Below are 25,634 nucleotides of genomic sequence, written 5' to 3' on the forward strand. Positions count from 1 at the left end.
TGCTTCTCTTCTTTTGTATTAAATAGCTTGTCCAGAACTGAACTACTGATAACCTATTTGTGGGATAGGTCATCAATATGAGATAGGTGGGGTCCGACACCTCACACTACTCCCAATCGGGGCGGAACACAACAGCACGGTACATTGCTTAGTGGCCACTGCCAAGTTTTACACCTTTATTCTTTTGAATAAGAGAAACTGCAGAACTTTGTAGACGTCACTCAGCAATTTAAAAGGCTGCTGTGCACTGACCCGTACATCACTTAAAGGGAACTTGTCAGGTCTATGCCTTGCCTATGCCCTCAAACCTCATACCCAAATTCCCTCCCTAACCTTCCCTTTATAATGCTATTCACTATGATGAATGTTTAAAAAATGACTTATAAACCTCGCTTTCCCCATACTAATTAGGCTATGACTAGTGGCAGGTGCATTAGTTCCCCTGACTAGTCGGCCATTTTTCCATGTTATCACGCCCTTGTGAGCATAACAACATGAATTCCCAGTCACCGCCAGCTCTCAGAAATCTTGCGCATTGATGCGGCTTATTTTGGCAGCAGCAGTGCACCTCAGAAGTTGTGTGTACGCTTCCCGGCTTCATTAAGCAAACTGGGCTTGACCAGAAGCTCAGAGGACGGCTCACATAAATGTCTTCTGAAGTGCCGGTCATGCACAATGCGCCTAATGAAGTTGAGAAACATACACGCAGCTTCAAAGGCGCACTGATGTGACCAAAATGAGCCGGATGCATGAGCGAGATTTCCAGGAGCTGCCGCTGATGCCACAGGGGCGTCATAACATGGAAAAAGATGGCGACTAGTCAGGGGAACTAACGCCCCTGCGTCTAGTCACAGGCCTAGTTAGCATAGGTAAAAAGAGGTTTATAAGTAGATTTTGAAACATTCATATTAGTGAATAGCATTATACAGGGCTGGTTAGGCAGGGAATTTGTGCATACAGGTGTGAATGCTGCTTGGTTGCAGGGCATAGAGCACCTGACAGGTTCCCTGTAAAACCAGCCAAGGCTAGAGCTATTTTCAGCCGATTGGTGGGGTTGGCGGTTATAGGTCCCTTACTGATCTTATATCTATGACCTATTCTTAAGGCTACTTTACACACTGCGATATCGGTCCCGATATCGCTAGCGTGGGTACCCGCCCCCATCTGTTGTGCGACATGGGCAAATCGCTGCCCGTGCCGCACAACATCGCGCAGACCCGTCACACATACTTACCTGCCCGGCGACGTCGCTGTGACCGGCGAACCGCCTCCTTTCTAAGGGGGCGGTCCGTGCGGCGTCACAGCGACGTCACTGAGCGGCCGCCCAATTGAAGCGGAGGGGCGGAGATGAGTGGCCGGAACATCCCGCCCACCTCCTTCCTCCCTCATAGCGGCCAGGAGGCAGGTAAGGAGAGGTTCCTCGTTCCTGCGGCGTCACACATAGCGATGTGTGCTGCCGCAGGAGCGACGAACTACATCGTTACTGCTGCAGTAACGATAATCGAGAATGGACCCCCATGTCACCAATGAGCGATTTTGCACGTTTTTGCAACGATGCAAAATTGTTCATCGGTGTCACATGCAGCAACATCGCTAATGCGGCCGGATGTGCGTCACAAATTCCGTGACCCCAACGACTCCGCATTAGCGATGTCGCAGCGTGTAAAGCCCCCTTTAGTTCAATCCTCCACATCCCGTTTCACTCATTTACTTTTTCTTTATATACAGTACATGTACCTATTTTCTTCCATATATAGGTGGAGTTCATGTTCACCATTTTACATTATGGTTTAAAATCAGAATATGATAAAGTGTGTGTTTTATTTTGCAGAATTGGTCAGTTTTGTCAGACGTAGAGAACAATACTATAATGGGTTTATCTTTTTCCATATAACACCATTATAACGATAATTAGTGGGCAGTGAATATTCTACTTCCAGGCACTGATAGAAGTCATGTCTGAGTGCATAAAGTTTGCTGCTGCTGGGACTTAATCCTCCAAGTGTTAATAAAGCAGAAGAAGCCACTGCATTTGAAGAAGGCTTTGATCTTTGTTTCATCTTTGGCTGAGAACAGGTTTCTGCAAGACAAGTACGTTGTAATGACACAAGTGCGATATAATGACTCTTGTTTTGTGTATTACATAACCGATCACCCAACCTCCAGGCATCCGCACAATTCATCAGTTCACTTTCACATAGGGGTTCAATATTCCATTAACAGAGGCTGATTAATGAATTGGACTGTTATACTCTTGTGTTATGATGTCTAATATGTACTAGTATAATACAAAAGTAAAATTGACAATTTTCTAGCCAGTATATCTAAAGTTTTAACACTTCTTTCTCTCCCCAAATTAATTAATCTATGATTCTTACAGCAAAGACACGGTCCAGACTTCTGTTCTTCCCATTTGGATTGCGCTGTGTCAGGGAGCCGTGGTACAATGCTTTACGCTCTGAGGAACCATCTGTGTAAAAACCAGATATAAGAGCGGTATTAAGAATACATAATATTTCTATAGGATACAGTTGTGTTCAAAATAAGAGCAGTGTGTACAAATACATGAGTAAGGACGGCGTCACACGGTACAATCTATCGTGCGATCGTACCCGCCCCCGTCGTTTGTGCGTCACGGGCAATTAGTTGCCCGTGGCGCACAAAGTCGTTAACCCCCTGTCACACGCACTTACCTCCCGAACGACGTCGCTGTGGGCGGTGAACATCCTCTTCCTGAAGGGGGAGGGACGTTCGGCATCACAACGACGTTACACAGTGGGCAGCCAATAAAAGCAGAGGGGCGGAGATGATATACCCTCTCGCACTTGTAAAGCGCCATGGAATAAATGGCGCCATAATAATAAATAATAATAATAATGAGCGGGACGTGACATCCCGCCCACCTCCTTCCTTCCGCATTGCCGGCGGGATGCAGGTAAGATGTGTTCGTCGTTCCCAGGCTGTCACACGGAGCGATGTGTGCTGCCTCGGGAACGATGAACAACTGGAGCACAGAAGGAGGACCGACATTTTGAAAATGAATGACATGTCAACGAGCAACGATAAGGTGAGTATTTTTGCTCGTTCACAGTCGTTCGTATCTGTCACACGCTACGATATCTCTAACGATGCCGGATGTGCGTCACGGAATCCGTGACCCCGACGACATATCGCCCGATATATCGTAACGTGTGACGCCGCCCTTAAGCCCCAAATCTTTAGAATAATTTTTATTCCCGTTCATTGGTAACGTTGCACATTGAGTTCTAAATCAAAACATGCAGAGAAATTTATATAATTTTTTACTACTTTACAGAAAATATCAAAAACTGAACATTGGGCCGTTCCAAAAATAGCAGTATTTGCATTTGTCTTTACATACTCAGACTCTGTCCTCTTTTTATTTAGGATTTAGCATTCCTGTGAATTACTAACATAATATTTAATTTATTTAATTGTATAACCACAGTTTTTTAGAAGTGCTTCACATCTATGTTGTATATATATATATATATATTTATATATATAATATACTAGAAGGTGGCCCGATTCTACGCATCGGGTATTCTAGAATTTACGTATTGTGTAGTTAATGTATGATTTTTGTTATATATATATATATATATATATATATATATATATATAGATGTTGTTGTGTGTAGTTACCAAGTGTTTGTGTAGGGCGCTGTACATGTTCTGGGTGTTGTCTGGGTGTGGTGGGGGGTGAGAGCGATGTTGTTTGTGTGTTGCGTTGTGTGTGTTGCGTTATTTGTGGAGCGCTGTGTGTCTATAGCGTTGTGTGTGTTGCGCATTTGTGTGGGTGTGGGGTGTGTGTGTGTTTTGGGGGGAGGTATGTTTTGTGCAATGTGTGTGTTGTGCGGTATGTGCGTATATTTGTGTGTGCCGCGGTGTTTGTGTGTTGGGTGTTGTGTGTGTGCGGCGTTGTCTGTGTGTGTGGGTGTCTGTGTAGGGCGGTGTTTGTGGTTCCCAGTGTGTGTGTGGTGTGTTGTGCAGTGCGTGCGCGCGTGTGTGTGTGTGTGTTTGGGTGTTTTGGGGGGAGGTGTGCACCCCCCATCGTGCTCCATCCCCCATGCTGCGCACCCCCCATCGTGCTCCATCCCCCATGCTGCGCACCCCCCATCGTGCTCCGTCCCCAATGCTGCGCACCCCCCCTCGTGCTCCATCCCCCATGCTGCACACCTCCCATCGTTCTCCATCCCCCATGCTGCGCACTCCCCATCGTGCTCCATCCCCCATGCTGCGTATTCCCCATCGTGCTCCATCCCCCATGCTGCGCACTCCCCATCGTGCTCCATCCCCCATGCTGCGCACTCCCAAACGTGCTCCATCCCCCATGCTGCGCACTCCCAAACGTGCTCCACCCCCCATGCTGCGCACCCCCCATCGTGCTCCATCCCCCATGCTGCGCACCCCCCATCGTGCTCCATCCCCCATGCTGCGCACCTCCCATCGTGCTCCATCCCCCATGCTGCGCACTTCCCATCGTGCTCCATCCCCCATGCTGCGCACTCCCAAACGTGCTCCATCCCCCATGCTGCGCACTCCTCATCGTGCTCCATCCCCCATGCTGCGCACTCCTCATCGTGCTCCATCCCCCATGCTGCGCACTCCCAAACGTGCTCCATCCCCCATGCTGCGCACTCCCAAACGTGCTCCATCCCCCATGCTGCGCACTCCCCATTGTGCCCCATCCCCCATGCTGCGCACTCCCAAACGTGCTCCATCCCCCATGCTGCGCACTCCCCATCGTGCTCCATCCCCCATGCTGCGCACCCCCCCATCGTGCTCCATCCCCCATGCTGCGCACTCCCCATCGTGCTCCATGCCCCATGCTGCGCACCCCCCATCGTGCTCCATCCCTCATGCTGCGCACTCCCCATCGTGTTCCATCCCCCATGCTGCGCACTCCCCATCATGCTCCATCCCCCATGCTGTGCACCCCCCATCGTGCTCCACAGTCACACATCAGACAGTATACACGCACACATCTGATCGCATAGACTCACACCCCACTTCTGCCTGTGCCCTCCGGTGTGCGGTCCCAGCAGCTGTGCTGCACGCAGTGCTCCTCTGCCTTCTGCCGACACGCACACACCCGATTACATACACGCACACATACATTGACGATATTGCACATACGCGCTCACACTCACAACATCCGGAGTTACCACATGCTTCTGGCCATGTGATCCTCCGGCAGGTCCTGGAAGGTCACTGCACGCACAGTATCGCCGCCGAGAAGCAAGCGGTATCACTGGATGTTGTGAGTGTGTGGATGCGATCTGATGTGTGTGTGAGGTGTGTGTGAGAGTGAGTGTGATCTGATGTGTGTGTGTGTGTCTGTTCTTATGTGTGTGCGTGTGTGTGTGATTCTCCGCTGCAGGACCTTGATGTGCTCACCTGGGAGCCGGTGTACGCTGGTAACCATGCTACACAATATTACTCGATGTGTACCATGGTTACCAGCGTCCCCCGTCCCCCGCTCGCACAGGAACCCACACCAGCGTACGCCGGCAACCCCAGCAATGCGAGGGTATGTGTCGGCTGGGTTGGCGGCGTATGCTGATGTGGGCTCCCGGGGATACAGCACTCACCTGGTAGTCGGGGCTCCGTGTCTGTTCGGGGAATGCGTGCGGGGCCAGAGCGAGCGTGCAATGCGTGAGGGGGGCGGGGCGTGGCCGAGTTGCCAATGCGTGCTGGGGGCCGGGGCGAGAGGCCAATCAGTGTGGGGGGAGGAGCCTGGGCGAGCGGCCAATCCATGCGGGGGGGGGGCGGAGCTGAGGCGAGCAGCCAATGAGACGCTTGTCGCGGTAAGGACAGAATTTTGGAGCAAGACAGACAGACAGACAGACAGAATAAGGCAATTATATATATATATATATATATATATATATATATATATATATACATACACAGTTAGGTCCATAAATATTTGGACAGTGACACAATTTTCGCGAGTTGGGCTCTGCATGCCACCACATTGGATTTGAAATTAAACCTCTACAACAGAATTCAAGTGCAGATTGTAACGTTTAATTTGAAGGTTTGAACAAAAATATCTGATAGAAATTGTAGGAATTGTACACATTTCTTTACAAACACTCCACATTTTAGGAGGTCAAAAGTAATTGGACAAATAAACCAAACCCAAACAACATATTTTTATTTTCAATATTTTGTTGCGAATCCTTTGGAGGCAATCACTGCCTTAAGTCTGGAACCCATGGACATCACCAAACGCTGGGTTTCCTCCTTCTTAATGCTTTGCCAGGCCTTTACAGCCGCAGCCTTCAGGTCTTGCTTGTTTGTGGGTCTTTCCATCTTAAGTCTGGATTTGAGCAAGTGAAATGCATGCTCAATTGGGTTAAGATCTGGTGATTGACTTGGCCATTGCAGAATGTTCCACTTTTTTGCACTCATGAACTCCTGGGTAGCTTTGGCTGTATGCTTGGGGTCATTGTCCATCTGTACTATGAAGCGCCGTCCGATCAACTTTGCGGCATTTGGCTGAATCTGGGCTGAAAGTATATCCCGGTACACTGCAGAATTCATCCGGCTACTCTTGTCTGCTGTTATGTCATCAATAAACACAAGTGACCCAGTGCCATTGAAAGCCATGCATACCCATGCCATCACGTTGCCTCCACCATGTTTTACAGAGGATGTGGTGTGCCTTGGATCATGTGCCGTTCCCTTTCTTCTCCAAACTTTTTTCTTCCCATCATTCTGGTACAGGTTGATCTTGGTCTCATCTGTCCATAGAATACTTTTCCAGAACTGAGCTGGCTTCATGAGGTGTTTTTCAGCAAATGTAACTCTGGCCTGTCTATTTTTGGAATTGATGAATGGTTTGCATCTAGATGTGAACCCTTTGTATTTACTTTCATGGAGTCTTCTCTTTACTTTTAACTTAGAGACAGATACACCTACTTCACTGAGAGTGTTCTGAACTTCAATTGATGTTGTGAACGGGTTCTTCTTCACCAAAGAAAGTATGCGGCGATCATCCACCACTGTTGTCATCCGTGGACGCCCAGGCCTTTTTGAGTTCCCAAGCTCACCAGTCAATTCCTTTTTTCTCAGAATGTACCCGACTGTTGATTTTGCTACTCCAAGCATGTCTGCTATCTCTCTGATGGATTTTTTCTTTTTTTTCAGCCTCAGGATGTTCTGCTTCACCTCAATTGAGAGTTCCTTAGACCGCATGTTGTCTGGTCACAGCAACAGCTTCCAAATGCAAAACCACACACCTGTAATCAACCCCAGACCTTTTAACTACTTCATTGATTACAGGTTAACGAGGGAGACACCTTCAGAGTTAATTGCAGCCCTTAGAGTCCCTTGTCCAATTACTTTTGGTCCCTTGAAAAAGAGGAAGCTATGCATTACAGAGCTATGACTCCTAAACCCTTTTTCCGATTTGGATGTGAAAACTCTCATATTGCAGCTGGGAGTGTGCACTTTCAGCCCATATTATATATATAATTGTATTTCTGAACATGTTTTTGTAAATAGCTAAAATAACAAAACTTGTGTCACTGTCCAAATATTTCTGGACCTAACTGTAACCTAACACACACACACACACACACACACACACACACAGTATATATACAAGCACAATGCAACAGTATTCTGCAATTAATGCATAAACAACAATATATCTACGTAAAGTAAATGGATTTTAGAATTATATCTGAAATGTAGCAGAAGTGAACAAAAAGGTAAGAGAAACAACTTATTACTAACTGCACCATCTCTTTTTTATTATTCCACAATGCTTATATATGTCCTCACAGTTATTGTTCCCATAGACCTTACTCTCCCGAAAAACCATACAACACCCTGAAAACAAGTATTTATCTCTTCTTCTCACCTGACCTCATCTGCAAACCCTCCTATACCTTACTTAGATCCCTTGCACTCTCCTTCTCTCACCTCATCTCACCACCTCTGCTTCTCCTCAGTGCTGGTGATATATCTCCCAATACTGGTCCACCTCAGCTATTACCTACTATTAATTTTCTTTCTTATCACTCCCTCAGTTAATAGAAATCCTTGCAACCTCAAAACCATTCTGTTCACCCCCGGTACGGCAACCGCTTTCTCTGGAGCATGATAGAACGTGTTATTCATAACCTTTTTACATGTTGTAACCTATAATTTCTGGGCTTCACAGAAACATGGTTGACACTTTCTCATACAGGTTACTTTGCTGCACTGCACATTTAGTGTATCCCATTCCCTTGCTACCTCCTCCTCCAACCCTCAACTCATTAAGGGTACTTTCACACTTGCGTTCAGCGGAGTCCGTCACTATGGAGAATAGCGCAGTCCATTAAGGCACTGTGCTATTCTCCATAGACTTGTATGGACGACGCACTGTAACGCAAGTGTCCACTTTGCATCCGCTGGACGACGCAGCATCGTTATTTTGACGCTGCGCCGGGCGGGAGGAACGCAGTATGTAACGTTTTTTTGAGCAGCGCAATCCGTTGGATTTCACTGCGCATGCCCTCTCTGGCTCCCTGCACCCTTAACCAAGGTAAATATCGGGTAACCAAGCAAAGTGCTTTGCCGATATTTACCCTCGCTACGTGTGCAGGGAGCCCGACACTTCCCCGCTTGGCTCCGCTCCCTCCCACACTCCACTCCGCATGTATGTACATACACACACACATACATACACACACGCACACTCACCTGTCCTCAGCGCCATGGCCCCGCTCGTCTCCACCCACTCCTCACTCCGCCCCCCGCACACATTCTCGGCGGCCGAGCGATCAGCTGATCACCCGGCGGCCGGCTACTGGGAGCGATCAGCTGATCACCCGGTGGTCGGCTACTGGGAGCGATCAGCTGATCACCCGGCGGCCGGCTACGGGGAGCGATCAGCTGATCACCCTGCGGCCGGCTACTGGGAGCGATCAGCTGATCACCCGGTGGTCGGCTACTGGGAGCGATCAGCTGATCACCCGGCGGCCGGCTACGGGGAGCGATCAGCTGATCACCCTGCGGCCGGCTACTGGGAGCGATTAGCTGATCACCCGGCGGCCGGCTGCTGTGAGCGATCAGCTGATCGTTCACAATAGTCTGCCGCCGGTAAACTGTAAAAAAAAAAAAAATCAAAATGGATTCCGTTGTTTTGCAGTCTCCGTTGCATCCGTTGTGCCACTATATGCAACACATCCGTTGCATCCGTCACACAACGCAATGCAACGGATACTGTTCAACGCAAGTGTGAAACTAGCCTAAGTCCCATGGCTTTCACTATATGCTGATGACACCCAGATCTACCTCTCTGACTTTGATGTCCTTTCTCCTAGAGTGTCTTTAAGCCATATCCTCAATTTCATCACACTTTCTAAAACCCATGTGGCCAAAACCAAACTTAAACCTTGCCCTGTTTCTCTCAACAACTCCATACTAGATATATTGATCACAATATATATGACACATTTTTTTCTTTTTGTGACCTCCCAATTAACAAACTCACAATCTCTTAAGTCTATCCTTAAATCCAATGCCCAATTAATCCACTTCTCCCCTTGTTACTCCTCTGCCTCTTCCCTTTGACAATCCTTTGACTGGCTTCCAATCCCTCAGCAAATCCAGTGTAAACTACTAAAAATGATTTACAAGGCTGTCCATTATCTGTCTCCTCCAAACTAAGCTCCCGATACCTCACCACACAATCTCCAGTCCTCAAAAGACCTTCTTCTCTCCTCTGCTCTTGTACGTTGCTCACCCAATTGCCTCTATGATTCCTATGATTAATCCTGAGCATCCACAATTCTCTGGAATTCAGTGCCTCAATACATTGTTGCCCGCATTTGGAACCTTCAGATGAAACCTGAAAAATCATTCAGGAAAGCGTACAGCCTGCAATGACCCGGCTCTCACCATACAACCACCGCAGCTGCTGCAACCCCCCAATGAACTGTCTACTTCCCCATCACCCTGTAGATTATAAGCCCGTGAGGGTAGGGTCCTCTCCCGCTCTGTATCAGTATGTAAGTTTGTTTAATTTATGTATGTAATAATTATGGACCCTTTTCACATGGACAGCACCATGTGATTAATGGTACTTTAAAAAATATTATTAATAATAATAATTAATGTAAAGAACGTTAGCTACTTAGTTTATTCAAAATTGTATAAGTTCACCCTCCAACAAAGTGACCTCATTTCTGATGGGACCTTAAATTCCACAACCTCATCTCTGTATGTCTTAAGACTTTCAAGGGCATGTAATTTGTTATTCTTTCTCAAATTATTTTTTTTATTAAAGCAAAGTATAGGCTGGACCTTGTTCTTCCCCGCTCTGAGACCTAGGTCTAGGTACATGTGAAAGCTAAGCCATGTCATTGTTGGAAACCAGGATTAAAAGACAGGCAAGGCGCCAAGCAAACATGAGCCTTGGTGTAGTAGATATAGTTTATAACTATAAAAATGTACTCATACATTTTCACTACGTTTCTCATAAAAAAAAAATAAAGAAGAATGATTCAGATGAGAGGAACATCAGTAATCATATTCAGATAAGCTTCTATGAAATCACAACATTATAGGGAGGTTAATTAAAGACATTCAGGTCAACTCATCCAGTTAGTTTATTACTAATGTTTAACATCAGAGTATAAACCTTAGGTCAGGAGTCTTCTTTATCTGGGAGTGCAGGAAGACACGCACTGAATTATTATGGGGAGAGGAACTTTGCCTGTTCATCAGCTGCTAAAGCATATTGGAAAATGAAATTCAAGAATACATGATTTTTTTTGTTTAAAATGTTTTTTTTTTTAAAACCCTTTCTTCCACATTCAATTTTTCATTGTTGCACTTTCATTTTTTCATCCTCTACATCAGAGTCATAACGTTTCGTTTTTCATCAAGAAAGCCAGATGAGGGCCTGTATTTTGTATTTGTAAGACGAGTCGAATGTAATGTCCCTTTTCCCTAAAATGCTCAGATAGTGGAATGAAGTGATACTTTCATCTGTTACAGTACTTTTTCTTGAAAAGTAGGTTCCTGACTTTGGATACTTAAAAAAAAAAGTTTGACATATAGTAAAGTTTTAGACTTAAAGTAGCATACTCGCCTGCCATATCTGTGTCCATATTAAACTTTTTTCTTAGAGCCTGCTGCATTGCCAGAATCTAAGAGAAGAGGACAAATACATCCAGATAATGAAGACTTATACATCTACAGTGGCCCTATAAAACAATATGCACTTGTGAATTATATATATTTTTTAACTTTGTGTCAAATATGATTATAAGCATATATGTACATACAGCGAGTGAAATAAGTATTGACCATCACCAATTTTCCAAGTAAATATATTTCTAAAGGTCCTACTGACATGAATTTTTCACCAGATGCCTGTAACAACCCATCCAACCCACATTGGCAAAGAAATGAAACCATACCTGTCCATAAATTAAGTTATGTGTAAAATTGAGAAATGACCCAGGGAAAAAGTATTGAACACATGAAGAAAAAGGAGGTGCAAACAGCCATGGAAAGTCATAAAACCAGCTGAAATCTATCAGTAATTAGAAAGCAATCCTGAGACAGTGAAAAATAAAATCAGCGAGTTCAACTGATGGCCTATAAAAAGGTCTCTCATTACCATGGGTATATAAGAGTGGTGGACTGTGGCTGTCACGCTTCTGCCCCTGAAGACTCCAATCACGTCAATGTATTGTTATGTTGATCAGTATGAATTATGTCTTTGGTCTTTTGTATATATTGTGATGTAGAATGTGATAAGTGTTAGTAATGGTATGCAATAAATAAGGTGTACTGTATTTTATGTGTTATTTTACCCTTGTTCAGGAAGTTGCTGACTACATGGTCAGAAGTAGTTAAGTGTTGGGACTAGCCGAGACTGGGAGGGTGCAGTTGAAACAGAAAGTGACAGTTCATTCTAGAAGAAGAGGCAGTGAAGACCTAGTGAGCGAAAGTGAAGACTATACTCAGCCAGGCATGGGAGGAAGGTATGACAAGAAGGTCTCATACAGTGGTGGTTTATGGCAACAAAGGAGAGGAGACAGTAGGCAAGATAGCGTGAACCTTGAATGTTGACAGAGACACAGGGTGTGGACAGTGTTGGAACTAGAGACCAATCATTGAATGGAGTAGCCCCAGACAACAGAAGTCAGAACCCTAGAAATGAGGTCCCTTAACTGTCAAAGTAACGATATATCCCTACTAGTGCAGGACTCTAGTGGCCAGGACCCTTAACCATTAAATTACCAGGTTAACCTTAACCAGCATTTTACGCAGTCAACCAACTGAGCGGTTTCCCTCTAAACACCCGAGAGTGCAAAGCTTTACTCCAGTCATGATGGGACCCCTAATGAGACTGGATTGAGTCAAAAGGAAGGGAAGGTGACCATCAAGCAACCCAGAGGGAAGTTGAACAGTTGAACTGTGTCTGATAATGCTGTGCAAAACTGTAATGTGCTGGAAGATATGTGACCGCTATCAGGAATGTGAACTTGTGATTATGAGAGAGAATGAACCGCGCAGTAAAGAGTTGTTGTTTAAAGTGAGCTGTTGGTCTCCTTGTGAGTGTGAGTCATCATCCGGTCCTGGGAAGCCGACAGCAGCAGTATGCGGCCTACATGAGTTCCCATCCCACACAGCCATAGTGCACACACCAGACAGGACCAGGTATTTAGTGTGCTAGAGAATCTGCAGTCAAATTCTCACCCACGACTACCACCCTGCACAACTCTACAGGTAAGACCAGTGACCTATCTCAAGACCTTCACAACCTTATTGTTGCAAAACCTACTGATGGCGTTAGTTAGAGAAGAGTTTTTAAACTACTGAAGGTTCCAGTGGTGATGCCAGCAGAATAGAGGTGCGGCATGGGGCCACCCCTTGAAAAGATGCTTTGTTTTCTAGAAGAACCACACAATCAACTCAGATTACATCTTTTACTTCTTTCAGATTTACTTCTCAGATTTTTCTATAATAGAAAACCATACAAATCCCTCAAAAATTAAAATACTTTATTAATAATTGAAAAAAACAGTCAAATACGGTCCAGGTGTTTGTACACCGTGACCACGCAAATACCTATAGTTGTGGTACCACCACGTAGGGGTGTAGGAAGTGGAATAGACCATAGACCACGTAGCCTGCTTTCAGCTAGAAGGGTCATCATTCATCATGATATAGACTCCTGCTGGTTTACATTGCTGATGGTGTTTTAATCAGCACTGGTGGCCATGTTTATGGAGGCACATTTTTAATCCTCCTATACAAAGAATCCCCTGATGAACCCCCAGGCATTTGTGGAGGGGGGGAAACGTGTTGGGATCTCTATGAGGACTTCATATTAATAAGTACATCAGTGGCCTTTATTGAATATTATGTGTTGTCCATGCTGGGGAGATGTGTGTTAACTTATATGCACTATTATGTATTATACCATCTGTCTAGGGCAATGTACATTAAGTTTAGAGTCAGGGTCATCTATATCCCTACTTTACTCATCTATAATTGACAGTTACAGCACACAAGGGAAAGCCGACGTAGAGCAGGGGCACTACTAACCTTAGGGTGTTAACCTCTGCTAGTTGGTAGGTTTCAGTGGAGGGTAAGTAAATATTGTATACCCCCTCAACCAGTTTGGGCCTATTACACCTCTCTTAATCAGGCTTCCACTTCCTACACTCCTACTTGGTGGTATCATTACTATAGGTATTTGTGTGTTCACACATAGTGCCAAAAGCCTGGACCGTATTTGACTATTTTTATCAATTATTAATAAAGTATCTTGATTTTAAAAGGATTTGTATGGTTTTCTACATTGTTACCTCTTGCACAATAATTTGCTCTGGTTTTCTACCTCTTCATCCGATCTTTATTATTCAAAAAATGTAAATACTTTTATAATTGTTTTAGTATTTGATATAAGAAAACACTAACCTTCGCTTCACTGGGTGTTGAAGTAAGGTTGTATGATTCTGGCGGTGAGGACTGAAATGGCTCGGTACTTCTGGATATGGCAGGGGTACTCATGATACTCATCATCTGGTAAATGATATGGACAGCATTTTTAATGTATGTGATAATACAAAGTCTAAAAAACATTTTGTAATATGAAAATATCTTAAAAGGTGCTTAAGAGATGTAGAAAAACTTGTCCAACCCACTCATTTTGGCAGGTTAAATTACCTAAGGTGTATAAAGGCCACCTGATATGGGCACACGTCATAGGGAACATGGTAATCCTTTGTTCCCATGGAAGATAACACTTGTCCAGCAGTTGCTTCGTTCCCTTCTCTCCTTTAAATAAACTTGCCCATTTGACCTGCACAAGTCCACAATTGTTTAATGTGCAACACACAGACATTTTTTTGGTGACACAGCTCCAGTTTCAAATGTCCCTTGAAAATATGAGTCTTTGGGAATGCACAGGGTTACAGGCAACTTTCAGGAAATGTTTCAACAACTGTCTTGCAACCAATATATCAATGAGAGGTATAAAATAAAACAGTCATATGGTAGGCGTGGGAGAGTTGAAATTGAAGGTATGGTCTCAAGAAGAAACAGTAGAGAAAACATTTGTCTGCCCCATATGTTTTTGTCAATGGAATGACTGCTTTGGGTAATCTTTCTCATTGGAAGTAGAGGGGTCCATGAATGTGCAGCCAGTGGCAGTGGAGATGTGAGGTTCACATCAAAATCCCATTCACAATTAGTGTGCTGAAAATTCTCAACAAATGAGACGTTTCAACGTAGCGAAAAGCTTCCTAATGTTTTCAACAGTTTTTCAATGTGCACACTGTCAGGTCTGGTGGTTTGCATGTTGTGGGCATCATGGCTGGTCTCCGGGGGTTGGGGGGGGTGCAGTTAATCCTTCTCATATCTCTGCACCCAAGCGAGTCTCTCGAACTCCTGGACATACTCCGACTCTCCGTCGGGTCACTTATTGCCCCTCACTGGCCATGCGCTCTGAGAGACTCACTTCAGGTTGTGGCATTGCTGGGAGGTGAGACGCCATCACCCTCAGTGATGCAGGAGTCTCGGGACGCCAGCTCCTCTGGTGTCAGCTGTTGCCAGGGAATATGGGACGCCATGTCTTCTGGTTCAGCAAGGTGGTGGGAGGTTCCTTCCATTTAATCTTCCTCACCCCCTCCTTTGCCACTCTTGGTCAAAGGTGGAGACTGGGTGTTACCTAAGCAGTGTCAGCTGATCCATGAGAGGGATATTTAAACCTTTGGTCAGTGCTGATTATATTCAGTTGTGCCTGGGTAGGAAGGTTAGTAGTTTGTGTTTCTGCTGGTTTGTTCTCTGCTTTGCTCTTTTGGTTTTGTCACTAGCCTACCCTAATACCTGTTTAGTGGTTTCTACTTTTCCTGCTGGTATTGGTGCATTTGATCAGACTGTGGCGTGTGCCCAGCCACCATTCACCCCATTATTGTCAAATTGTGAAAAAGTCTCTGCCAAAGTCCCTTCTCCAGGACCGGAAGGGGGGTGAAAAGTACCCCGGCCCTTTAAAGGTGTACAGTATGCGTGACACGCAAAGTGTGTCTGGCATACTGCGTTTGCTGGCCTGCAGTCCGATCATCTCATCACTTCCCTGGCATTACACATAGGGTATTTTAAAGTGTTTTTGGAGCAGAAAAACTGGAAAATGAGCGTAAACTCTCCAAATAATGTTCCAAATCTCAAAACTCCTCAAAATTCTTGAGTTTCTGCTCAGTTTCTGTGGTTCTTGTTTTCTTTTCAAGTGATGTTTTGGCTTATTTCAAATAAAATAAATTTTGAATGATGCATTTCTAAATACGCAAAATAAAATCACTATAGGGTTTTTGGATGAACTAAATTCACCTCTGTAAAACAACAAGGAGTCATTGACTTATGACAATATATGTTTAAAAATGTAGAGCCATTTTACTTTAGGGAAGAACGTTATACCAATGGTGCAACCTGTGCAACCACAAAGGGGCCCAAGAGGTAGGAGGGTCCACCACCACATCCAAAGAAGGCGAATTATGCAATATGATGAACTATTGTACTACAAAGGGCCCATACACTGTTCACGCACAGGGGCCCTCTTCTGGCTGTGTCTGCTCATGATTCCATGTTTTCTGCAGAGTGACATGTATCTTGTGTTACATTACCCGCGGTCCGGACTTCTTCTTGGGTTTGTCTGAAGGTGACACAGTGAGTCCTGCTGCACTCAGAGCTGCTATCCTGGATTCAATATCTGACACCTAAACATGACAAAAATGAGATAGATTATATGAGAAACTTTTAAAAAAATGTAAGAATCAGATTCCTGTCTCTCACCTCGCTCTCTGTCTGCTGCACTTGTGCCATAGCTGATGCTACGCTGACCTCTAACTCCGAAAGCTCGGAGTCAGTGGTTCCACTCTGACGTGAACGCTCCTCCAGATCCTGCAAGTTCTTTTCAAGTCCATATGTCTTATCTGCTGCCATGTACACCTAGAATATAATAAATTACATACATATCTGACCAGTTATCAAGTGTACACATTGATTAGCCTATTGGTTACAACATATTAGTGTGCCTAAACAAATATTAACAAATTCAGCCGTCTGCCTCTCGCCTATCACTGTCTGAATTATGACCACGATCAACCGACCAGCCTTGGGTCTCCTGACTTGAGACTTGAAAGCCTCATAGGCATTTTAGAGAGTGTTCAGGCTTTGCCATCCATACTCAGACACTGTTTCACGGAGGCCAGAATTCAGCCTGACATGTGGTCTAATTGTTTCTAAATATAAGCCATGATTGAATTGTTCATACGTTCAAAACGTGTGTTCATATTTCATTTTACTGAACAGTAATTGATCTTCTAATATCTAATGTACCAAAGCAAATCCAACATTATGTGCATTATATATACGGTAATGTTATTACCTGTCCTTTCAGGGTTTTTTATGTAATGAAGGATGTAATGCAGAACTCGCTGAAGTTGACATGACACATGACCTAAACTTACATCACCAAACTATGCAAACCATGCAGTACATCCTATTCCTTACATTTTCCTCTAATTTCTGGAACTCGGCCTGTGCCTTGCTGCTGACTTCTGGTTTGATGTAAGGAAGGATGGGCTGTTCATTCTCACCACCAAAGGCTTCTTGCATGGCTCTCTCAGTGGCATTCATGGTCTTCAATGTTTTGGATGTGATGTCACAGAGAGCCTGAGCTGCTGTCCTCTGCAGATGGGAAAAGGTACCACATCCATTCAGAAAATCCATGCACCCAAGGGTAAGTTAGGGAATGGGTATCTCTAAAGGCCCCTTTACACACTGCAACATCGCAAACGACATCGCTGTAACGTCACAGTTTTAGTGACGTAATAGCGACCTCCCCAGCGACATTGCAGTGTGTGAAACACATCAGCGACCTGGCCCCCGCTGTGAGATTGCTGATCACTACACATCTCTCAGGACCATTCTTTGGTCCTTTGTTTCCCGCTGTGCAGCATGATCGCTAGAAAGTCTCAGTGTGTAAAGGGGTCTGTACAGTGACTTCGTTAGCAACTTCCCTTTCAAAACGCTGCTTTACAACGTCCCCAATGACTAGCTAGGTTGTTCTGCAGGTAGGTATCGCTGTTGCGTCGTTTTCCAGGTTTGCCTGTTTGACAGCTCACCAGCGACTCACCGGAGACTTTGTAGCGATCCCGGCCAGGTTGGGATCGCTGGTGGGATCGCTAGAAAGTCTCAGTGTGTAAAGGGGCCTTAAGGCTCCTTTCACATTGCGTTCAGACCTCCGCTCAGTGGGCCCGCCAGGGCTTCGGTCTGAACCCCCTGCAAAATGTGATTCGAACATGTGTGTCGACAGGGCCACTGACTATAATAAAGCAGACAGAGTTGTCGTGTGCTCGGTCGTGCACCATTTTTGGGTGTATACACTTTCCGGAGGGTGACACCCAGACGTAGTAGACTGCGTTTGGGTGTCTGCCTTCAGAAAGCGTACACTTTCTGGGGGGTTCAGACGGAGGGCCCGACGGGACCACTGAACGGAGGAGAACAGAACGCAATGTGAAAGCGTCCTAAGTATATATATATATATATATATATATATATATACATACATAAGCAAAACATTTAGACAAGATAATACTTCCTTTTTAAATTACCATTCACGATACCAAGACATGGGAAAATCACAATTTGGCTCTAAAGGGGTTGCACTCATTTTATAAGTTATCTCCTATCCTAAGAATAGGAGATAACTTCTTGATCGCTAGGGGTGTGACTGCTGGAACTTCCATTGCATTGATCCTTAGAACTGTGGCTCTGTAGAGCTGTGCATGAATGATGCAGTGGTTGATTATGCACCCCTCCATTTCATTCATTCTCTATGGGACTTCCGAAGTTAGAGAGTAGTATTCAGCTGTTCTTTGGCACTCTTATTAAGAATGAAAAGAGAGGCAGTGCACATGATTGACCACTGTTCCATTCATATAAAGGTCTACCGAGTCCTGGTTCTAGAGATTGATGGGCGTCCCAAAGGTTAGACCCCCAGTGGATAGGGGATAACTTCTAACCTTGATAAACCCCTTTAATAAATGTATGTTTTTTTAGCTGTAACATGTCAGATATAAACATGTGACAATAAGGAAGAAAGCATATGTTTGTGTATATATGGTATACGTCATTTAATCCAAGATTTACCATGACAAAAAGCCAGGAAAAGGAGATAAAAACCTAAAGCAAACATTTCATGTTTCATGTCCTTTTTTATTTTAGTAACCGCTAAATAGGTCCATTAGTGTAAAAGAGATGTTGCTATCCCCGACCACTCAGGATGAAACTTCCACTAACGTGTTATGCCAAATGGATGAAAAGGGTTTTGCATTAGGCAGAGGTACTAAGGGCAGATAGTGTGCTAATTGTCTGTGTTGGCACAACTCAAGAGCTCTCGGTTTCTGCCTTGGACCCATTCTAAAGAGGCACTTTGATCTTCGTGATGTGTCTCTTACTGTACTGAAGATATTACAAGAGCGCTCCCATTAGCAGGTCCTTATTATAAGAGGATGGAGCAATGGGAAGCCTAGTTATTCTTTCCACTCCTATTATAGACACCCCATCCTGTGAAATATAAAGTTACTCCAATGTTTAACCATTAAACACCTACTTTATGTATTATTATTGAAATATTTCTAAATTGTATTTCCCCTTCACATTAAAAAACACTTCTCTATAAGGAGCGGATATACTTCTTATTTCTTTAAAGGTTAAATTACTAATGCCCAATTCAGATATAGAGTTTATATCCCCTAAAATATCTGCCAGACAAACATGCCCACACATCACTGCTATGTTTTTTAAAGAACATGGAAACCAGTGGCAGACGTCATCGGTGCAACCTGTGCTGCTGCATAGGGGCCCTATAGGTCAGGGGGCTCAGTACCACCTCCACAGCAAGTTATTGGGCATTATGATGAGCTACTGTGCTGCAAAGGACCCACCTATTGTTCTTGGACAGGTGGACAGGGGCCTCTTCTGTGTGTCCGCCACTGAGAAGAACACTTGAAGAAAACTAAGTGACCCACAAGGAGAAGATATCTCAAGTATCATGGAGTGTCACAGGGTATGTAATGACAGGACAGGTGACCGTAGGCTGGCCCTCAGACTGGGGTTCATGCGCTGTCCCTTATCTCGGAGGTAGGTTTGATGGTAACCAGGTCGGAATCCCCAGCATGACACTAACTTCTGTCCGAGCCCTGATCTTACCCTCCTTCTCCTACACCCTTGGGGTGGGATGGAAAACACAAGACAAAAACCCCACAAAACAACAAGGACAAGAGAGAATGGAAACTCGTACACACAGCACTCAAAACACAAAGGAGAGACAAAATGTGTACTGGGAAACAATGGAAAAAAGGAGGGGAGTAATGCACAACAGGGGAATGCTCACACCACTCAGAAGCGCAACAAGGATCACCATAAACAGAAAAATCACCAAGACCAGGAATCACTGGGGCAAACGTAGAAGCTATCATCGGCATATACAGGAAGGAAGCCATGGAGGAGACAGGTGCATGAAGCAATTAGTAACTTGAGCTCTTAGGTCCTGCTCAAGGGTCTACAGGAATTAACTCCTGCAGAGCTGAAGACCAGTGAATTTGAATCAGCCGACGCCCAGATCAGTCTGGACAATACAGAAGCCTCAGATTGCTTGTCAGGCCCTGTGGTGTGAACAGAGTCTGACAACACAGTGCCCACAGGTGTGTGCATAGCCGAACATCGCATGACATCAGCGTAGACAGTAGCAGGCATGGAGTAGATATATGGAGGTTTAGATCCAGGTGAATGCAGGCAGCAAATTTTATAGACCCAAACAGCTATGCTTCATTGTAAAGGTACATTTGCTCTATTAACTTTAGATATCACAGACCAGTTCATTTTCCCATTTGGACTATTGTATTCTGCTGTAAATCCATATAATGTTACCTAAATGTATTCATCACAGATCTGATTACATACAGCTTATTGCATAAATCCGTGACTACACAGGGCTAATGCATATGTATTAGTACCCGGCCTTTAGGCTGCGTTCCCATATCATGGCTGTTTTGCTTTTTTTGCTGTGATCCAAACTTGATGGAAAAATATTGCGGTTCTACCAAAGAACAAGAAACTGCAATAGGGCAGCAATGTGTGAACACTGACTGCTAGAATTGTTGTAGCACACATGCTAGTGATTGATAAAATTGGCTTTTAGATCTCCATAGTTTTGGAGTGGCGTGAGGAAGTATCTACCTTGATGACATGTCTGTGGAGAGATTGAGCTTCCAGTATAGGGCCTTCCAGTATAGTATTGGGACTCTGGAGGAAAGCAGAGGTATACAAACACACTGAACTATTTTGAGGCTTGAAATGGAGTTAATATAATATTATGTGGTAATATTTACATGATATGGAGCTATATTTTGTTTGGCAACAAGCACCAGCTGGACTGGCATTGGTGGTTGATGCAAGAATCCCCTGTTGTTCTGAGAGAAGCACCTGGGTCTCAGTTGTAAAAAAAGAGACACTGCAGGAATAGCTGTAGAGGATGTAAGATGGCTGCCGAACATGTAAGCATTGTGAGGTATGTATCACAGAGGTGGTTATCCTCTGTGATATAAGCCTGGATGCAAGCTCTAGCACACCTAGAGATTTATTAGAGCACTTCAAGGCTTTGTTTTTTTCAAGCAGCCGGAGAGATGGATAAGTTTGGCTGCTCACATACTCCCCCCTTGGGAGTAGTATATTATATACGATGGAGACCAAAAGCTTGAGAAGCTGTCTGTGTGTGGAGGTGGTTACACCTCCAGTGGGACTCCAATGACTCTATTGATGCACTCGAGCAGGTCAATTCAGAGTTAAATTGCAATCTGATTCACTGAACAAGATGACCAACACGATGTGAGGTGTGAGCACGAACTACTGAAATGTTGATTGACAGTCTCAGAATATTTGCATCCGACATCGTTTTTCAGGTTGGTCATGTAGGGAAGCCTGCCTGAAAATGTATCCAAGACATGTGCAAAGGAATAAAAAAAAATATCTAATTTTTTATGAAAAAATAACTTGCTGTTCATATGTTTAGGCTTTTGAGTGTCTTAACCACTTCAGTTTCCAAAAATGCCAATCTGTTAAAAAAGTGACCTAACCATTTTTCAGGCCGGCATTTTATGTTCTGAAGATGCTTTATAGATTACAATACAAGTCAATGGGAAGGCTCAAAAGATTTCCGGAAGATGCAGGTGAGTTCTAAGCATTTTGGCAGCATTTTTGCTTGAAAAGCGGTTTCTTCATTGTTGAATGGCGTTAAAAAAAAATCCGGAAAATAGCAGTAAAATAGCTGTCTCAAAACCACTAGAAAAATATACTCCAAAAAATTACCTGCAGTCAACATTATTGAAAAACACTCAGGAAGTGACCAAAAAATGCTAAGAAAAACGCTTCAGGAAAAATACACCAGTTTCCTGAAGGATCAAATCTTGGTGGGTTTGTTCGCGTGAAAGCAATTCAGCATACACATATGCTTAGATAGAATCCAAGTAAAGGAAGAAAGGCGGCATCTCACCATGAGGTTTTTCAGCTTTATTCAAAGCATGTGGATTACAGCATGTGGGGGACTAGTCAAAGCGCTTATTGCAGCCTGAAATGGCCGTCATCCACTTGCCGCTCCCGCACTCCCCTCTCCCCCACATGCTGTAATCCACATGATTTGAATAAAGCTGAAAAACCTCATGGTAAGATGCTGCCTTTCTTCCTTTACTTGGATTCTTCTGAACAGTGACTGCGTTGCAGGCTGGGCACCACCTGGAGTTGCTAATCAAATCCATTGACAGCTATATACCAGGTCTGTAAGTACGGCTCCACTCCACAGTCTTTGTGCTGCAGTGCCCAATTTTTTTCTTCCTTTTTTTGTATATGCTTAGATAGGTAGAACTGGTGAGTGAGATCCAGATGAGCCAGAGAAAGATCAAAGCCAAGCAGAATTGTAAGTGCCATATTGAGGGAGAACTACTGGGATCCACCAAGGCCTCTGGGGAAACAGTCTAGCAACTTGTTTCCCCTTTTGAGTATAATATTTCTGCCAGATGTGAGGCCCATATCCAGTAAAACAGTAAAATAACTTGTGCTTGGTCGCTACACAAATATTGGTTCTAGAATGGTTCATAAAATACATGGTGTTGTTACTAAAGTGAAGCTCCACGTTTGGTGTCCCTTTTAGGACTACAAACTATAGGTATTTGATTTACTTCCTTTCTAAGCAAGAGACTCTTGAATTTCACGTGGCTACAAGATATTTTTTATTTATCAATCAACAACATAAGACGTTCATTCATTTCCTAATGATTTACCTTCTGGATCTGATTAATAGGATCCGGATTGTAAGTGTTCACTACTGACTTGAGTTTTGGTCCTTTTTCCTCATCAGAGGATCCTCCTTTATCACTCAGGTTACTGGCAAGTTCTCCAATCTTTCTTTTAAGGGTTGCTTCCTCCAGGTCTGCATCCGTGTGTGCTCCATAACCTGTCGACTAATGGATTGGACAATATCAGGCTTTACATGGATACTTGTTGTCTTCTGCTCTGAGCAGTAATGAGTTGGGATTACCTCGTCTGACTGCACGGAGATTCTTTCCTCTAGGCGGTTTAGCATGCGTTCAATTGCAGACATGCGTTTGTTAAGATCAGAGATCTGTGAGAGAAGGAAGAGGAACTCATAGGACAGGGCCCATCACCACAAGAGATTACTCCCATCACCAAATTACCTGCTTTTAGGGAGGACTCAATACTAGAAAATTATTGAATAAGAATAGGTTGAATGTGTTCACCACCACCAGGAATCTCAGACACAGATACGAATACCTGACCCCACAATTGTCCGCGATATCACAAAGACATGGAGTTAAAATCAATGTAGGTAATTCTTAAGATGTACAAGAAAAACACAAAGCTGTTTGATTTTATTATTCACTGTTTTTGTTATCGTAAAACATTATAAACAGCATAATAATAACTGTACTGTATGAATTGTGCCAATATTGAAGAAGTTTTAGTACTTTCAGGTATTTTGCACTTTTAACGCTAAACAACTGATCCATTTTGCACATATCAGTGTTTCCTTAAAGTGAATGTCCAAATTTGGTGTTGCTGGTCCGCCATTTAGCTCTGATTCATTTTATAACAGATCATCTTAGCCGAAAAGATATGATAGAAATTATTGTAAAAATTCTGCTCATCTACTGTCACCACTAGAGGGAGCTCCTGTGTGGGCAGAAGGCTGGACTACTGCTTATTTCAATAGATTAGCCAGTCCTCTTCTCTGGCTAGGCAATGGCAGTGACAACAGTGGGGGCTGGCTTTGCCAGTGAAAAGAGCAGTCAGCAAGCTCCCTTTACACATGGCTCTGGGGATATGTAGACCCAAGAAACTTTCTCATTTGTGTAGAGCACGAGGCCGAAAGTGAAACGGAGTGAAAATAAGAACATCACTGGAGCTTTCGAAATGGAATTATATGATTGCATCAAGAATATATTTAGGGCAACCTTAACTGAGCAGTTAGGCACACAAATATGAGCTTGCTTACATACTATAAAAATAAGAATAGTATTCAAGGACGGACATTTACTTTAAGGATTTCCTAATATTAGATCCCCAATTTGTTACTTAAAGAGGTTCTCCAGGCTTTTCACAAAAGTCTGTGCTCACTTTGCAGTGCACACTGGGAGGGTTCTCCATTGCTGGTTGTGAGACTGAGCGGACATGTGACCACTAGTATGCAATATGCATATTCCCGGCCACATTCAGACTAGATGTGCACGGCCTCACTCAATTCACTTGTGCTTCCTTGGAAAATCTGAAATGTCTCTTTGCATATAGTAAATTTAACCCAACATACTCACTAATTGCATAAATGTTAAAATTACTTAGGGTGAAATTATTCAATTTACATAATTAAAAAGTGGGCAATTCTGCTAAAAATTTTAGAGATTTACTACGATAATTAAACAGGTCCTTTATGTATTTGCGTTTGCCTTCACTCTAAAAGGGATCTGGTGTTGAAAGGACATCTATGAAGGGAGACAGTCAGCACAAAACCACTGGTCTAACCAAGCACAGGCGCTCCTTGCACCCTTGGCATTGTCAAACAGTTAAGTGCATAGTCCCACCTATTTGTTTTCCATTTATCCCCACTCCCCATTTCCTTGACTTAAGAGCTCTGGTTTTACAGTAGACAGAGAAAGGCAAAGATGGATGGATAACAAGTTGTTGGGAAACTTTGCCGAGGGCCTGAGCTTGGTTTGAACAGTCATTTTGTGTTGGTAGACGCCCTTTAAATATCACATAAGGGAATTTTTAGGAAATAGGAAGGGGTGAGGGTTCACTATGAGCTCAGGACAGCCATCTATTGGCCAAAACTACTACCAACAGCACAATGCACACTAGAGGACTCTAAACGTCTCTGCGCTACGCATACAACCCTCTAGTTTCAGTGGGTACTGTGTAATGGTGATTTTCCCCTACAGAGGTGCTGCAGGATATTGGATACTTTCTGTAGGCAACTACAATGATTACACCTGATCCTGAGGCCTCTGAACTGTGGACCAACCCATAATCGGGTGGTTATTAAAGACAGTCTATGGAAATGGTATTGTCTAAAGCAGGCAGCTCTTCTAAGGAACAAAAAACTTCTCTACAGAGTAGGAATATTGGTTCAAAGTAAGTTTTACTAAAAAAATGGAGGAACTAATGAAGGTGAGAAGGGTTAATAAATAAAAGCTTTACGGCTCTTTTTCAACTCTAGTGTCCATCCAACATTTTTCCTAATAAAGAACCTTTAAATGATTTTTTTGTAAGAGACACTCAATCCAAGAACAAAGCTAAGAAAATATAATTAACAAAAGCATACAAAGAAGTGAAGAGCTTAAGAGGGAAGCGAAGGGAAAATCATTTACATCAAAAGTGAATATTAGCTGTGATTTTAATTAAAGAGGAAGCGCGGAATAAAAAGGGTCTAATTACATCAACGGTAAACATTATGCCCAACACACTGTAGGCTTTATTATACCCATGTTATATCAGGAACATGACAGTGACTCAGCAGT

General features: G+C 43.8%; 1 protein-coding gene across 6 annotated transcripts in view; it reads right to left on the reverse strand.

The window, feature by feature from the left end:
• Nucleotides 1-471: 471 nt before the first annotated feature.
• The window catches only part of MLPH (melanophilin), a 101,944-nt gene continuing 76,781 nt past the window's right edge, over nt 472-25,634 (reverse strand). For 3 of the 6 annotated variants that reach the window (XM_075317515.1, XM_075317518.1, XM_075317516.1), the window contains 9 exons: nt 23,141-23,224; nt 22,884-23,063; nt 17,056-17,232; nt 16,336-16,491; nt 16,167-16,259; nt 13,966-14,070; nt 11,120-11,177; nt 2,379-2,470; nt 472-2,080 (listed from right to left, as the gene is read on the reverse strand). In XM_075317515.1, the coding sequence (XP_075173630.1) occupies nt 2,057-2,080; nt 2,379-2,470; nt 11,120-11,177; nt 13,966-14,070; nt 16,167-16,259; nt 16,336-16,491; nt 17,056-17,232; nt 22,884-23,063; nt 23,141-23,224 (969 nt within the window). In that variant the 3' untranslated portion in view covers nt 472-2,056. The remainder of the gene's footprint in view (nt 2,081-2,378; nt 2,471-11,119; nt 11,178-13,965; nt 14,071-16,166; nt 16,260-16,335; nt 16,492-17,055; nt 17,233-22,883; nt 23,064-23,140; nt 23,225-25,634) is intronic. The other 3 variants (XM_075317519.1, XM_075317517.1, XM_075317520.1) reach the window with 2 other exon arrangements.

Source organism: Anomaloglossus baeobatrachus, chromosome 7 (assembly GCF_048569485.1).
Source record: "Anomaloglossus baeobatrachus isolate aAnoBae1 chromosome 7, aAnoBae1.hap1, whole genome shotgun sequence".
Lineage (NCBI taxonomy): Eukaryota > Metazoa > Chordata > Amphibia > Anura > Aromobatidae > Anomaloglossus > Anomaloglossus baeobatrachus.